Genomic DNA, 12,724 nt, shown 5'->3' on the forward strand with positions numbered 1-12,724 from the left:
CATGAATAAGTTACCAATCCTTGAAAATTTTTTGAAATCCTATGAATCTCCTAGAAGTCATTCAGGGGTCTTCATGGGTTCTCATAATTTTAGGACACTTTCTTGACTCCTGATTATGGCTCTTACTTTCCTGAACTTTACGTGATGGTAAAAGGACTTTACAGCACCCTTTTGGATAGGCACGTTGAAAATTCCTATTAGATACGCAATGATGCCTTCCAAAAAGGATGTCGTAAACTCCACATCCCGTCATACAAAATTCAGTTACCGTAGAAAAGATTCAAGTTTAACGAAATTATAAGATTTTTCAAAGTTCTATAAGCAGTTCTATTAACATTTATCTGATACAATTGGCATACATTCTGGAATGTCTATCATATCATCTATATCTATCATAAGTCATTAAAACAATCCTCTAATATTCTTGAAAGTTGTCCAAAATGTCAAAGATTCGCAAGATTCAGATTCAATTTGAGATTCAGATTCAAGATTCGTGATTCGGCTGACTCTTCATAGAAGATTTAAATGGAAATTGTGGATATTGTTCTTATCTAAATTAATGAATCTTCTGTAAAGAGTCATGTGAAGCACTACTCCTGAGTGGTATGCCGAAGACTCACCTGAGGCGGTGGTTGTCTTCGGTATCCTTCGAAGCGTTCCTCCTGCTGCTGCTGCTGGTGATGATGTTGATGGTGTTGCTGCTGCTGCTGTTGCTGTTGCTGGCGTAGTATATCCTGCCGCTGCTGGGGTGACATTTGAGGAGCCACCGACTGTGGTAGCTTGAAACCCTGAGCCCTCAAGCGGAACGGTGTCAGCGGGGAGGCAGGCGAAGGCAGCGCTAGCGGTGACGATGAGGCAAGCAGCGGTATTCTCTTTGGTGCTTGTGTTTGTTGCTGCTGCTGCTGCTGCTGCTGTTGCTGATTCGATCCAAATCCGCTCGCACCAGCCCCGGTCGCGAACGGTAAACGCTGCGTGGCGGGTGGTGCTGCGGACGAGGCTACATTCTGTTGCTTCTGCTGCTGTCGGTTAATCTTCTGCGTGTGCAGTAGTAACAGTGCCTGATGGTTCTTGATCTCGGCTTCGTGCTGCTGGACCTGCTTCTGCTGCTGCTGCAGTGCTTTCTGCTGCTGCTTGACGGCCGCCTCCTGTTGGCGTTTCTGCAGCTCCTCGTGCTGCTTGGTGATGGCTTGCTGTTGGAGTAGCTGCTCCTGCTGCTGGCGCCGCTGATGCTCCAGCTGTTGCTTCTGTTTGTGTGTCAGCGGAGGTTGCGACGGTTGGGCTTTGGGCTTCGTGCCACTGCCGGCGGGCGGTGTAGCTCCACCATTATCACCGTTACTAGAAGGTGGACCGCCGCTGACACCTCCACCATTGCTCGTGGTGTGGGTGGTGACCGTCACGTGCGAGTTTGTAACGGCCAGCGTGCCCCCGTTCTGGAAGTGCTGCTGCTGGAAGGAAACGGCCGGCTTGACGCCACCGGCTTTGGTTGGCGGTTCCGTTTTTGGTTGATTGCCCTGCTGCTGTTGCTGCAGCGTGAACTGCTGCGGCGAGAAGCTGCCGCCTTCCTCCAGGGCGGGCACGACGACCGAATCCTGATCGGCGGACTTGCTGTCGTCCGGGTACTCCTCGTCCTCATACTCGTAGTCCTCCTCGTCCGACGGGGGTTTGCCGGAGGTGCTCGAGAACGCGTGCGTCGGTGTCGCGATCGTGGAGGATGAGATGGGCTGTGTGAAGCCCTTGCTGTTGCCGTTGTTGAAAACGAACCGTCTGGATGGGGTGGTCGTCGCTGGCGGCTTGGGCGTAGTGGTGGTCGTCGTGGTAGTAGTTGTAGTCGTCGTGCTGGTGGTAGATGAGGAATCGCTTCCTTCGCTCTCTTCCTCCGAGCTGCCATCTGTAAGAACGCAATAAGCAGAAGACATTAACATCATTCTTTTCGAGTTACCAAAAAAAAAAAAAAGAAGAACCTAAGGATTCGTACCATCTGGTGAAGGTATGATGGTGTTACCGTACAGCTCCAGATTGAGATAGTAAAACTTCTCCGACTTGGAGCAATCGACCTCGTCGACGCGCTCGCAAACGCGCGTCTCCTGGTCGAACACCGTCCCGTTCAGGCACAGGAACTTGATGTCCATCGGCTCGTCCCCCTGCCCGATGGTGCACACGTGAAACATCTGGCAGGACGCTTCCAGATCGGCATAGTATCCTCCGATCACTTTGCCGGCGCAGGTAAAATTAGTCTCCGGAAGATTATCAAAGTCAAGGTACTGCGTTGTGGGTGGAAAATCAAACTTGATTAGAAAAGCAGGCCGCAGAAAGAATAGCCAGTGTAGCAAAACCTACCCCCGGTTCACCCATACAGTTCACGCCGAAGAAAAGCAGCAAAAACGCTATGAACGTCCCTGTGGAGAGCAAAATGTGGAGAGGATATTAAGCGTCTCGTGTAATGTCCTCCAACTCAGTAGGCAACGTAAGGTCCTGAACCATCAAGTAGCCTATGATGAGTGCTTACCTTGCGAAAAGGACTGCAGTATCTTTAGAACCTTCATTCTGGATCGTCGCCGCATCTGTAACGAAAGGGAAAAAAACGAGGAAAACACGGGGTAAGAACCAAGACAGAAATTGAAGTAGAAATTAGCATTCCACGATAATGAACGTGAAGTGTGTCTTATGGGGAATTCGATCGTTGTTTAAGAAATCAATCCAAAGTCGCTGGTGTAGTGTGGGGCAGGTGCCCTTTCAGTAGCCGTTTATCATTGCTTCTAGGGAACAAAACGCAGAAAACGGAAGAGAAAATTCCATTCAATCGGGCACTATGCTGTGCCCACACACACGCACAACCCTCCGAATCGAATCTCGTTAGTAGGCTCCCCATTAAAAGTATTGCACCTGCTAACCGACCAAACGGAAGGTTAAATCTCTTCGCAAGTGACCGCGCGCCTGTTGTTTAATTGAAACCCCTCTCCTGCCAACATTCGGATCGATACACCGATTGGTTGCGGTTGGTGGAGTTTTGTTTCGCCTGGTTGTTTTTTTGTTTTGCTTCTTCCTCCAAAGTTTCCACAATTCTATCAGAATCCCACAAGAGAGGTGACCAACCAGGTGATGGGAGTTCGTCTTTGCTCGCTCAATGCATCATATGATCGTGTGTGGTGTGTGTGTGTGGTAACCTGGGAAACGAGGCCAAATTTGCGTGTTTCCCACTGTACAGCTCACAAGTTGGCTTCCTGTTCTGCGGTGTTGTTACGATTTGTAGCTGCCTGAGGCTTCATGCAACCGTTGTCGTAGTGTGGGACCAGCCCTTTGCCTGAGAGCTCAGACTGCTGGGGCGAGAGGAATAAAATAAGTTGTCACTAACAGTGAACAACTCACCGTGAAGGTGTTGAAGACGGTGGTAGGGCGGGGTCTAATGCGACGGAAACGGCACCGGGTTTCGATCTGCATTCATAATCGATTGGATTCTGCGGTTTCTGTTTAGCGGCCCCGGCCCTATGATCCGCTTAAGAGATGGTCCAGCAGCAGATGCCCGGGGGGTTTTTTATACGCTTCTGTTTCATTCCCTGTCCTCTGTGTGTTGCGTATTGTCGATTTGAAATGTCTTTTTCTTGCCATGTGTCTCTTTCATTCCACTGTTTCTTTTGCGGCAAATACACTTGTTTCGACTTTTTTGTGAATAGTAAGTTCTCTCTTGGAGTACTTCTGCTTCGTACACACACAAAAAGGTACAGGTGACGCTAACCTACCGTAACATCCTGCTGCACCTGACCCCGCCAGACGGGAGCGCCACGCAGCATATGAAGGGCAGCAAGAAGCTCAATGAAGAGCGGGACAACCTGCTTCCAACACTGTGTGACTGGGAAAGTGCGACTTTGGATGAAGGAAAACCGCGAAAAATGCCATCCCAGAGTGTAATCGATACCACCGGCCGGGGAGAAGTGAAAGAGTAACCGAGCAGGCAACGAACCCCCTCCCCAGTTCGTGTGCAGTCCTTTTTGGTGTGCCGTTTCTTCTGTTTCCTTTTTGGAAGTTCCTTCGGTGTCGGGTTTCCTGTGCACCGACTGCACAGATTACACACGGATCGGACAGAAGTTATGAATGAAACCTCGTCGCCCCTTCTTCGCTTCACCATCTTTCGTTGTCTAATAATAATAATAATAATCCTCTCTCCAGGTGAGGTGGAACAAGTGCACCAGATGATCATGGTGCAAGCCGGGTCGGGCCAGTACGACACGATCTTTAAATCTTGTAGAAATGTAGAACACGAGGCGGCATTCTTTCGCAGGTTTTTTCTCTCTCGTTCTTCTATTGTTCCCGCAGAAGCTATATCTTTATTTGTACCATTCCATGTACAAATATGCAAAGCACTCGCTCGGAGCTTATTGTATTCCTCCCGCAGTGTCGTATGATAAACGGGCTTGCTGCCGGGCGGAGCCTTTCTTTTCGAAATGACGGTGCGTTTTGGGGGTGTAGGCACGTGCCACAAGAAGGCGCCTTTTGCAGACGCCTCTCAGCGATCTTTCGATGCGCTTTCGCGCACAATTTATTAACCTTCGTGCAGGCAACAATAAAAAGATGCTTTGCTTGGTCGCGTGGTCTTATACTTCTCCTAGCGGTAGATTAGCGGTAGAGCATACGTTGTTTAAGGTCTCTTTTTGGGTTTGTTCGTTTTAGGAAACGAAGGCGCGTTTGTACAAAACGCTACACCTGTTGACCCTTGCAGGACGCTATAATTTGTAAACAATTGAATTGAAAGACGTTGCCGTTGGAAGGTTCCATGGCGTGTATGGTGCATGACTTCTTCAGAAGGACTAGAATGGCACGGAGGAAAAGTGCGCCGTTAGGGTATGTATCTTGTTTTGTCTTACATTTTTTCATGGTTAGCAAACATAGCATAGAACTTTTATGATGATGTCTTGTATTGGGGAAATACACCGTTTGGTATAATTGTATACACATTGTAGAGATAATAGAATGTGTAAATACGTTCAGCATTTGCTCTTTATATAACATTGTTTTGGAATAATATTTTAAATGAAGAAAACTGAATTTATACATCTTTAATGATGTCTTCTGAATATAATTATAAATTTTAATATTCAACATGATAAATTGTCGCAGCAGCTTCTTATACACGCTCTAAAGTTATATTTACTTCGTACGACTGATCCAATTTATTTGCCTTATTATTAATTCATTCGTCCTGTATCTTGCCGATGGGGGAGCATGATTGAAGAAAACTGATCGACAAGGTCGATAACACCCTAGCACAGAAAAAAGGACCCTCATAAGGATAATTCCCCCAACGGTCTCCGAATAAACCCTCGCTCATGTCCTCTATTCCCCCTTATCGGAACCATGCGGGAAAAGGGTAAAAAATCCCCTTTTGCACCTGAAAGTCCAACAGTTTGGTAGGTGAACCCGCACACCCCTTAGATGTAAAAAAAAACTGTTGTACACTTTCTCCGGGCACTTGTCGCTCGTAAGGACAGGTATTTGTGGTTCTTGTGTCCAGCTCCATTTAGAATGCCTCAATTTGGGGGAGAGACATAGCACACCGGCAGACTCGGTGTCGCGCATTCGGAGGGGGACTGTACAATGGAAATGGATCGCCGACGATCGTTACACATGCTCACACACACACGATGCTTTTCCAACTGTTACATGCCTTCCCCTGGGTTTAAAAATTCAACTTCTCGCTCCGTTGCATCTGGCTTCCAGCGGACCGTTGCACAAAGTCAGCTGGTGGTGGGGGAAACACTTACAGCCCTTAGCTAACGCTAGCACAGCACGTCGCTCGGCACTACAAAAGCGGCCGGTCGGGGCTTGTAACGGATTGCAATAGACAAAATGTAAGATCATTCCTTTCGACCTCGATCGGTTCGCGTTCCTGGGCCGGTCGAGTAGAAAATGGAACAAACATTTCCGATTTTTAGAAACCTTTCCCATCAGTGAATTAAATTTCCTCGGTGAAAGGGTACAACTCAACAAACAAACAAATTATAACTAAAAACAAAAGAAAAATACTAAAACCAACCATCCGAAACTAATTAGCTGTAGTAAGGCTTCGTGGTGATGCTAAGAGTGGGTTTAACAAATTTTGTAGTGAACGTTACAAATTCTCATATATTTCCAAAGATGTGTTAAAAAGGTGCAAAAATCTGAACAAACAATAATGTTTGCGCGAATAAGATAAAAGTGGTAGTTGATCATTTTGTTAAAATATTGTTCCAACAATTTTATTCTAATTTGCTTGCATGCATATGTGTAAAGTTATAAAACACAGCATTTATTATTTTGAGTTAGTAGTGGTTTACCCGGTGATCAATTATGTTGATGTTTAAAATTTTAGAAAAAAATCTATATAGCTTGCCACTTAATTAAAATTTATGTGCACATTTAAAAGCGATTCTATAAACAAGTTTGAGATGATAGCAGCTGTATTGCCAGCGGTATTGTTGTTATACGATTTTTAAATTAATGTACATCGTCTCTGAACAACTCGGCAGTCCAAACGAAATCGTTTTCTGAAATCTCGTACCAAAAAAAAAGCAAACGTCCCACATTAGAAAACAGCAAAGCTTAAAATCAGCGAACATTTTACTTAAATACTTTATGTGAGGGCACACACAAAATAATGTTAAAAATGGAATTAATCCAAACATTTTACTCTAATCTCTGAGGGCTGAGGGCATTCTAAAAAATGGTCGAAGTTAAGCATTTAATATATTAAGATTTTGTTTGAAAAATTCTTTTTTTACAAATTATACTCCAATTTGCCAACGAACAACTCCTCAATTTTATATGATTCTAACAAAACAAGTATAATGTTTTCATGCTCTAACTGTATGACGAATTATTTTGAATAAACTTACAACAATTTTAAAATACTTAATGGGTTGAGAAGAAAATTATATTTTAAACCATAGCCATCACATTTTAAGAAAGACATTCAAAATCGCCGGAAACGTTATTTTGTAAAAAAAAACTGTTGCTCGTTTGAGTTCTTAAACCCCTAAGTTACACGAGCCAATGTTAAACCATTCCAACCCCAAAACTAACGACATTGGCCTTCGCGGTTCGCTGCATCGTTCAAGGGGACTGATAGTGCCGTGTTCGGTGTGGGAAAAACGCTTTTCAATTGTTTGCAAACTGCCAAATTGTCAGGCAGAAGAATATCCACTGGCGAGTTGGCTCTCTTTCCATTGCGGCTCCAAATCGTTGGCGTATTTTATTTCGATCCCGTACGACAACACGCCGGCGAGGATAATGTACCGTCGGTACGAATCGAAGCATAACGAGATTCACTGTCATGGTTCGTCAGTGGGGTGGGGTTGGGATTGAATTAAACAAAAGGTGTGTGTGCTTCTTTTTTGTGGGTGGATGACTGGACCACATAGCCTCCACCCAGGCAGAGACAAACAACAAAAAATGATTCGGTTCCGGTTCTGTGCCGCTCGCTCATTGCAAAAGAAGGAAGCACGTTGAGTGTTTGCTGTGTGGAAGTCGGTTTTCCTAGCAAGCAGTCACGCGTGGCGGGAAAATAAATTCAAATCTAACACACTGAGCAATGGCACGTTGCAACATTTGTAAGGCTCCGCAAGAACATATGATATGAATGGAGGAGAAAACGGAGGAACAAAACGAAGGAGCAGACGTAAATAAAAAATGAAGAGAGTTTTCCAACCGACACGGAAGGGAACGGGCATCATCAACACTTGTCTTGATGAGGGTTTGAAAGAAAGAGTGTGAAATGAGAGAAAATGCAGTAAAAACAATCGATCCCCCTAGAGTACAGTGGTACTGTTTTGCTAACATTTGAATATATTGCTATTTTTTTACTTTCAATTTTGTTCAAATTTACAAATTTCTTTACAACATTTTTCGTCTGATGTAAACATAATATTTTAAATTTACATAAAATTTTAAAACACCAGAAAATACGTAAAACTTTGAACAAAGCACATACACATCGATGAAAACCTACTGTGACAAGAAATAGCGTAAAAACACATCTCCAATTTCAATACTATTCCCATAAATTCTTCAAATTGTAAACGGTTCACATGCGTCTAGCCAGCGTGTAAGCTTTTCCCTACCTGCCATCCCATGCCGTAAGTTTGACCCCGCAGCAGCAGCGGCACCAGCAGGTCATCGGTGGCATCGCGGTAGCAGCAGGTGAAAGGACCGAGCATAGCTCGGCACCGGGCAAAGGACACTTGCCGCGGGAGCGAATCCTTTAATTGACGGCGCTGATCTAGGCACGGCTAGAGCGAAGGACGCGAAAAGGACAACACCACATACGATCATCATTATCGCGGCACTGTCATTGTCCTTGCTTACTTTTTCTTCCTCTCTCTACGATAGCGGCATTACATCCCTCCCTGACTGTTGCACGCATGTCCTTACATTATGTAGTTTATCGCTATCTTGTCCCACATCGCGCGCGTTAGGGTTGCTGTGAACCAGCTGCTGGGTGTTTTTTAGCTGATCGCTTCGATGTGGCACTCCTGTGGCGGAACAGGTCGCCCCGATCACCCACACGCCTTTTGCGGAAGGAAGTTGTATAAAACGCGTGCGTACACTGGAGTCCTCTTCTTTTTATTCCCGAGAAGTATGTATGTGTGCGCTTCCACCACGGTGCAGCCAGTTGGTAGCGTGGTGAAAAAAGAGGGTCGAAAGTGCAACGTACGCACACGCTCATTAAGCGTCCTGGTCGCAGGACATTCGCTTTCCGAGCGAGTCATATGTTGTGCCTGGTCATAGTATAGAAACGAGCAAGAAGAGGGCGATCGAGGAGAAGCAAAAGGACTCCCCGTCATTATCCTTCCTCCAGCTTCGTTTCAAGACTGCATAAATTACAAACGTTTATGATCAACGGTATTTAACGTCAGTTTCTTTCGTCCCACCGCGGTAGACATTCCATTTCGATGGCACTAGACTCGTACCATTCCCACCTACTGCCTTCTCTTCCTTTCGCTGTTGGTTCACTGACAGACAGTGTTAAGGGTTGCGCTGTTGTCGCTTTTCCCGTTCGGGGCTCATCGCGTGCCGGTGCATTTCACCTGTTGCATTTGCCCGACAGCCGGTGCGGCGCTTGGATGGAGGGAGAGTCGATTTAATACGCTTTCGCGGGGTATTATTTATTTGCTTTTTTGTACAGGAAAAAATAGATTGCTTAGAATTTAGAGTTGACTTTTGTTACTATCCTACGGACCATTGAAACCTATTTTATGGTGTTATTTGTTTTTTTATTACACTATATTGATTTCTTGGCATGATTTTCTGTCATTTTAAATATTATCTATTTCATTTATACTCGCTTTTACTTTTGTTCGATCCATTTATTTAATGCTTTGTGTGGACAAATTCAGGCAACAATTTAGGAAAACTTAAATTCCTAATAAGCTTTCAAAACCTGGTATCGCCTGCCGACCATAACATTTGTAAGGCTCTCCTGATCATGAGAGCTTTGAATGGATCCAAGTTGTGGTGAGCTTTGGATTTGAAGCTTTTAATCTGAAAGCTACAAGTTTGATCAACGAAAGCGGAGCTTTAATCTTTAATGTATTTTCTTTTATTTGTCGTTTCGAGTTAATTTTAAACTTAACTTGAAGTCAATCTGAATCTGGAATTATGTATGGTACAATATGTCTAATATGTAAAATATGTGAATTGATAATTTGCATAAGATAATAAATAATTTACATCAAATTCGCCATATAACTAAAAACAAAGTTGAACTTAAATGTTCGTGTTGGTTGCGAGGTTTTCGAGAGTAAACTGATTGACTCTGCTTTCAAGCTTGTTTTTGATTAATATTTAATAAGTGTAAAAACCAACAACATGCTTTTTCATTGAATTATTTCTTTGACACTTTGTTATATTTGCTGTGCAATCAGAAAGCTGATAAAAGTCAACAGAAAATTTATTATTTTAATTATTGCTTCTACCAATAATTAAATTAATCCAAACGATCATGATCATCATCATCCCCTTTTTCTGCCACAGCAAAACACAGATAACAGGTGCTGGAGGGCAACACGAGCAAAACGATCGCCCAAAAGCTCATCAACTTAATGAGTTAATTCATTGGCGGGTTGATCGTTAGCCTACAATCAACGGTTTAGCGGCTGCTACCGTTTCAGCACATGCCCTGGCAGAAGATTAGCTGCCCATTACACGAACAGGCCCGCACAAACACAAACACCATGCACCATGTGGAGCTTTCTCGTGTTGTAACAACGTTCGCGATGGGAATGTTAATGGAGGAAGCAGGTTAAGGTGGGGAGGAGTCGTGCAAGTATAAACATCTTAGATGAGGCATCTGATGCGTGATGATAAAAGAAAGTGAGAGTGTTTAAAAGCTGTTTGGGAGTACTGTTAAAGAGGCACGCAAACATCTTCGATGATCTTGCATACAGAATCGAATATTTTTTTAAATCAGTGGCATGAAAAATTCATTCTTTATGCCCAGTTTGATACATTCTCCGCTTGATCTTGTTTGACTTGTGAGGTTGCATAACAAGCCAGTGTCTAGGGTTACTTAGCGTAATGAGCGAAATTTACGAGTCGCTCTAAGTTGATCCATTTAAAAGCTGCCAGAGCCCGATCGGCACGAATCCAACACGTCCCACATTGGAAGTTATCGTTCTCACTGGACAACTTTCGACCGCACGGATCCTTTTTAGGTAACGAGATCAACTATCCGCTCGATGAACAATTAATCCAACGATCCTTGGATATTGTTTTACTGCAGAAGGACACGAGGAAACAGGTCTTGAGCTGTGGAGCACGTTGTTGAAATTTATGATTTTTGTTTCACCCAACTGTCAGGATAAATCGCAATTTTTTCTGAAGGATTTTTGTTGCTCCCTTTATGGGACCGCTTTTGATACGCGTCTTCGTCTGATAAATCAAGCTCCAGTTATGGTGCTTGCCAAGTGCATCCAAAGACCTCCAACAATCTCGTACACGACGTTCCAGGAATAAATGTCGAACACATACTTCGGCACATTCAACGAATGCCTGCGGACATACATAACTGCACAGAATCGCTTGAAGTTGTTCGCTTCCACCCTGGTGAACGCGGACAGATCACTGGCCCGCACTGGATCAGTATCAAAATAATTGCTATTGGAACGAAGAGGGAGTAGTCCATTAGAAACAGTCGAAGCAAGAATTTCCCAATGGCCTGCTGCTCTCGAAGCCGAACCACCCTCCGCGCTTCGGTAATCCGAAACTTCAGTGCTTCATGTTGGACACATCTTCGCACAACCCCCACTGGTCGGAGGCGAGAATTCTTCGCAATGCGACGGTGCCTTGCGGCGGCACCTTAACCCAGTGCGGGAGAGTACACCGCTAACGGTATGTACATACCGCTCGTTTAACACCGAAAACGAGCTGCGGTATTTTGTGTAATGAATGCTAATGATACTTCGCTTTTGCTGTCCGCCGTGTACTCTCGCACAACTTCAGCACACATTGCCTCCGAGGTGTGCATTTTTGTGTTTAATTTCATGTGTTTTGTTTTTTTTTGCACCCTTTCGTCTAGTTTTCCCAGTTGTCCCGCAGGCTGTCGGTATCGAGCGCGAGAGCTTCTCCTCGATCGGTGGCGGCCACCGGCGACGACAGCAACTCTAAGAAGGGTGCTCAAAGTGTGCTCTCTTCTGCTGCTGCCACGTGAAGAGAACGATTTGAGGCGCGGGTTGGACACATTGCGGTGGTTGAAAGATTTATGTGGGAAGTTGCAGAGCCGTGTAGAGACCGTAGAGGTGGACTGCCAGAGAGTTATCTAAGTCTCGCCGCTCGGTGGATGACCATTGCGAAAGTGCGCGAATCGCTCACCACCTACGACATAGCGCGCTACGAGCAAGCAGGATATGGTCATAATGAGATATTCATTGGACGCTTCGTTTATGGTTGGTATTTAGCATTCTTAGTCGCGGGTACAGCAGTGGGAGTGGGGGAGAGGAGATATTAGTCTTTGGTCACCTTTAACCTTCCGCGCCGTTAGATTCGTTAGCTTCATCAGTCATAATCAAGAAATGGTTGGGCCGGCTGGTTGCGGCGTATGCAGTCCGTCGTCGCTGCGTCGTAGCGTGGCTAAATGTCAGCTGACCCTCGTGAGTGATTCTCTCACACCGTCGGGTCTGCTGGCAATCAGGATCCAATCAGGATTCGCGGCCTGAAGGAATTGATTTTTGGGAGATGTTCCGTGACGAATCGGCCGTGCCTCATTAGACCATTCCGGTGCGAGTTTATATGAGGTTGCATCATTAGCATCGGTTTGTGGATCAGCTTGCGCCGTGGTGTGTTGGTCTTATCAGCGCGCACAAAAGGTCAGAAGGTGGCTGAGGTTCTTTCCCAAACGTCGCGTTACGTAAGCGTTGATACATCTAATGCTCATCAGTGGAGCTGCTCAAATCTTGGCGTACCCCATATATCCAATCTTCTTGGCTGGTGGATCTGGTCGCGTGCCTCTCTCTTTCCAGCCACTCGCAATATGCATGCATGCAGTCGGCTTTCGGTACACGGTTTAAGGGCAGCCAAGATTTATGTTACCTATCTCTTCTGGGAAGCATTCAATTAAATTTATTATTATGTCAGTGATGGTTTCACAATCACAGACACGCCGAGTGCAACAATGATGTGCCGGTGTTGACCTTTCCCTACATTTCCTGTGTAGAAACCTTTCGTTTGTGGGGGGTGGGAGTGCTTAGCTTTGGATTGG

At 45.0% G+C, this 12,724-nt stretch overlaps 1 protein-coding gene and 1 long non-coding RNA gene across 9 annotated transcripts in view; one reads left to right on the forward strand and one right to left on the reverse strand.

Moving 5' to 3' along the window:
* Positions 1-12,724, forward strand: part of LOC120904679 — a 70,633-nt gene that overhangs the window by 3,434 nt on the left and 54,475 nt on the right. The window contains exon 3 of the long non-coding RNA XR_005739809.1: positions 4,666-4,836. This is a non-coding gene — a long non-coding RNA (uncharacterized LOC120904679). The remainder of the gene's footprint in view (positions 1-4,665; positions 4,837-12,724) is intronic.
* LOC120904674 (transcription factor mef2A-like) overlaps positions 1-12,724 on the reverse strand; it is an 85,290-nt gene that overhangs the window by 2,093 nt on the left and 70,473 nt on the right. For all 8 annotated transcript variants that reach the window (XM_040314870.1, XM_040314866.1, XM_040314871.1 and 5 more), the window contains 4 exons: positions 2,507-2,561; positions 2,338-2,396; positions 1,976-2,261; positions 621-1,888 (listed from right to left, as the gene is read on the reverse strand). In XM_040314870.1, coding sequence (XP_040170804.1) covers positions 621-1,888; positions 1,976-2,261; positions 2,338-2,396; positions 2,507-2,561 — 1,668 coding nt within the window. The remainder of the gene's footprint in view (positions 1-620; positions 1,889-1,975; positions 2,262-2,337; positions 2,397-2,506; positions 2,562-12,724) is intronic.

Source organism: Anopheles arabiensis, chromosome 3 (assembly GCF_016920715.1).
Source record: "Anopheles arabiensis isolate DONGOLA chromosome 3, AaraD3, whole genome shotgun sequence".
Lineage (NCBI taxonomy): Eukaryota > Metazoa > Arthropoda > Insecta > Diptera > Culicidae > Anopheles > Anopheles arabiensis.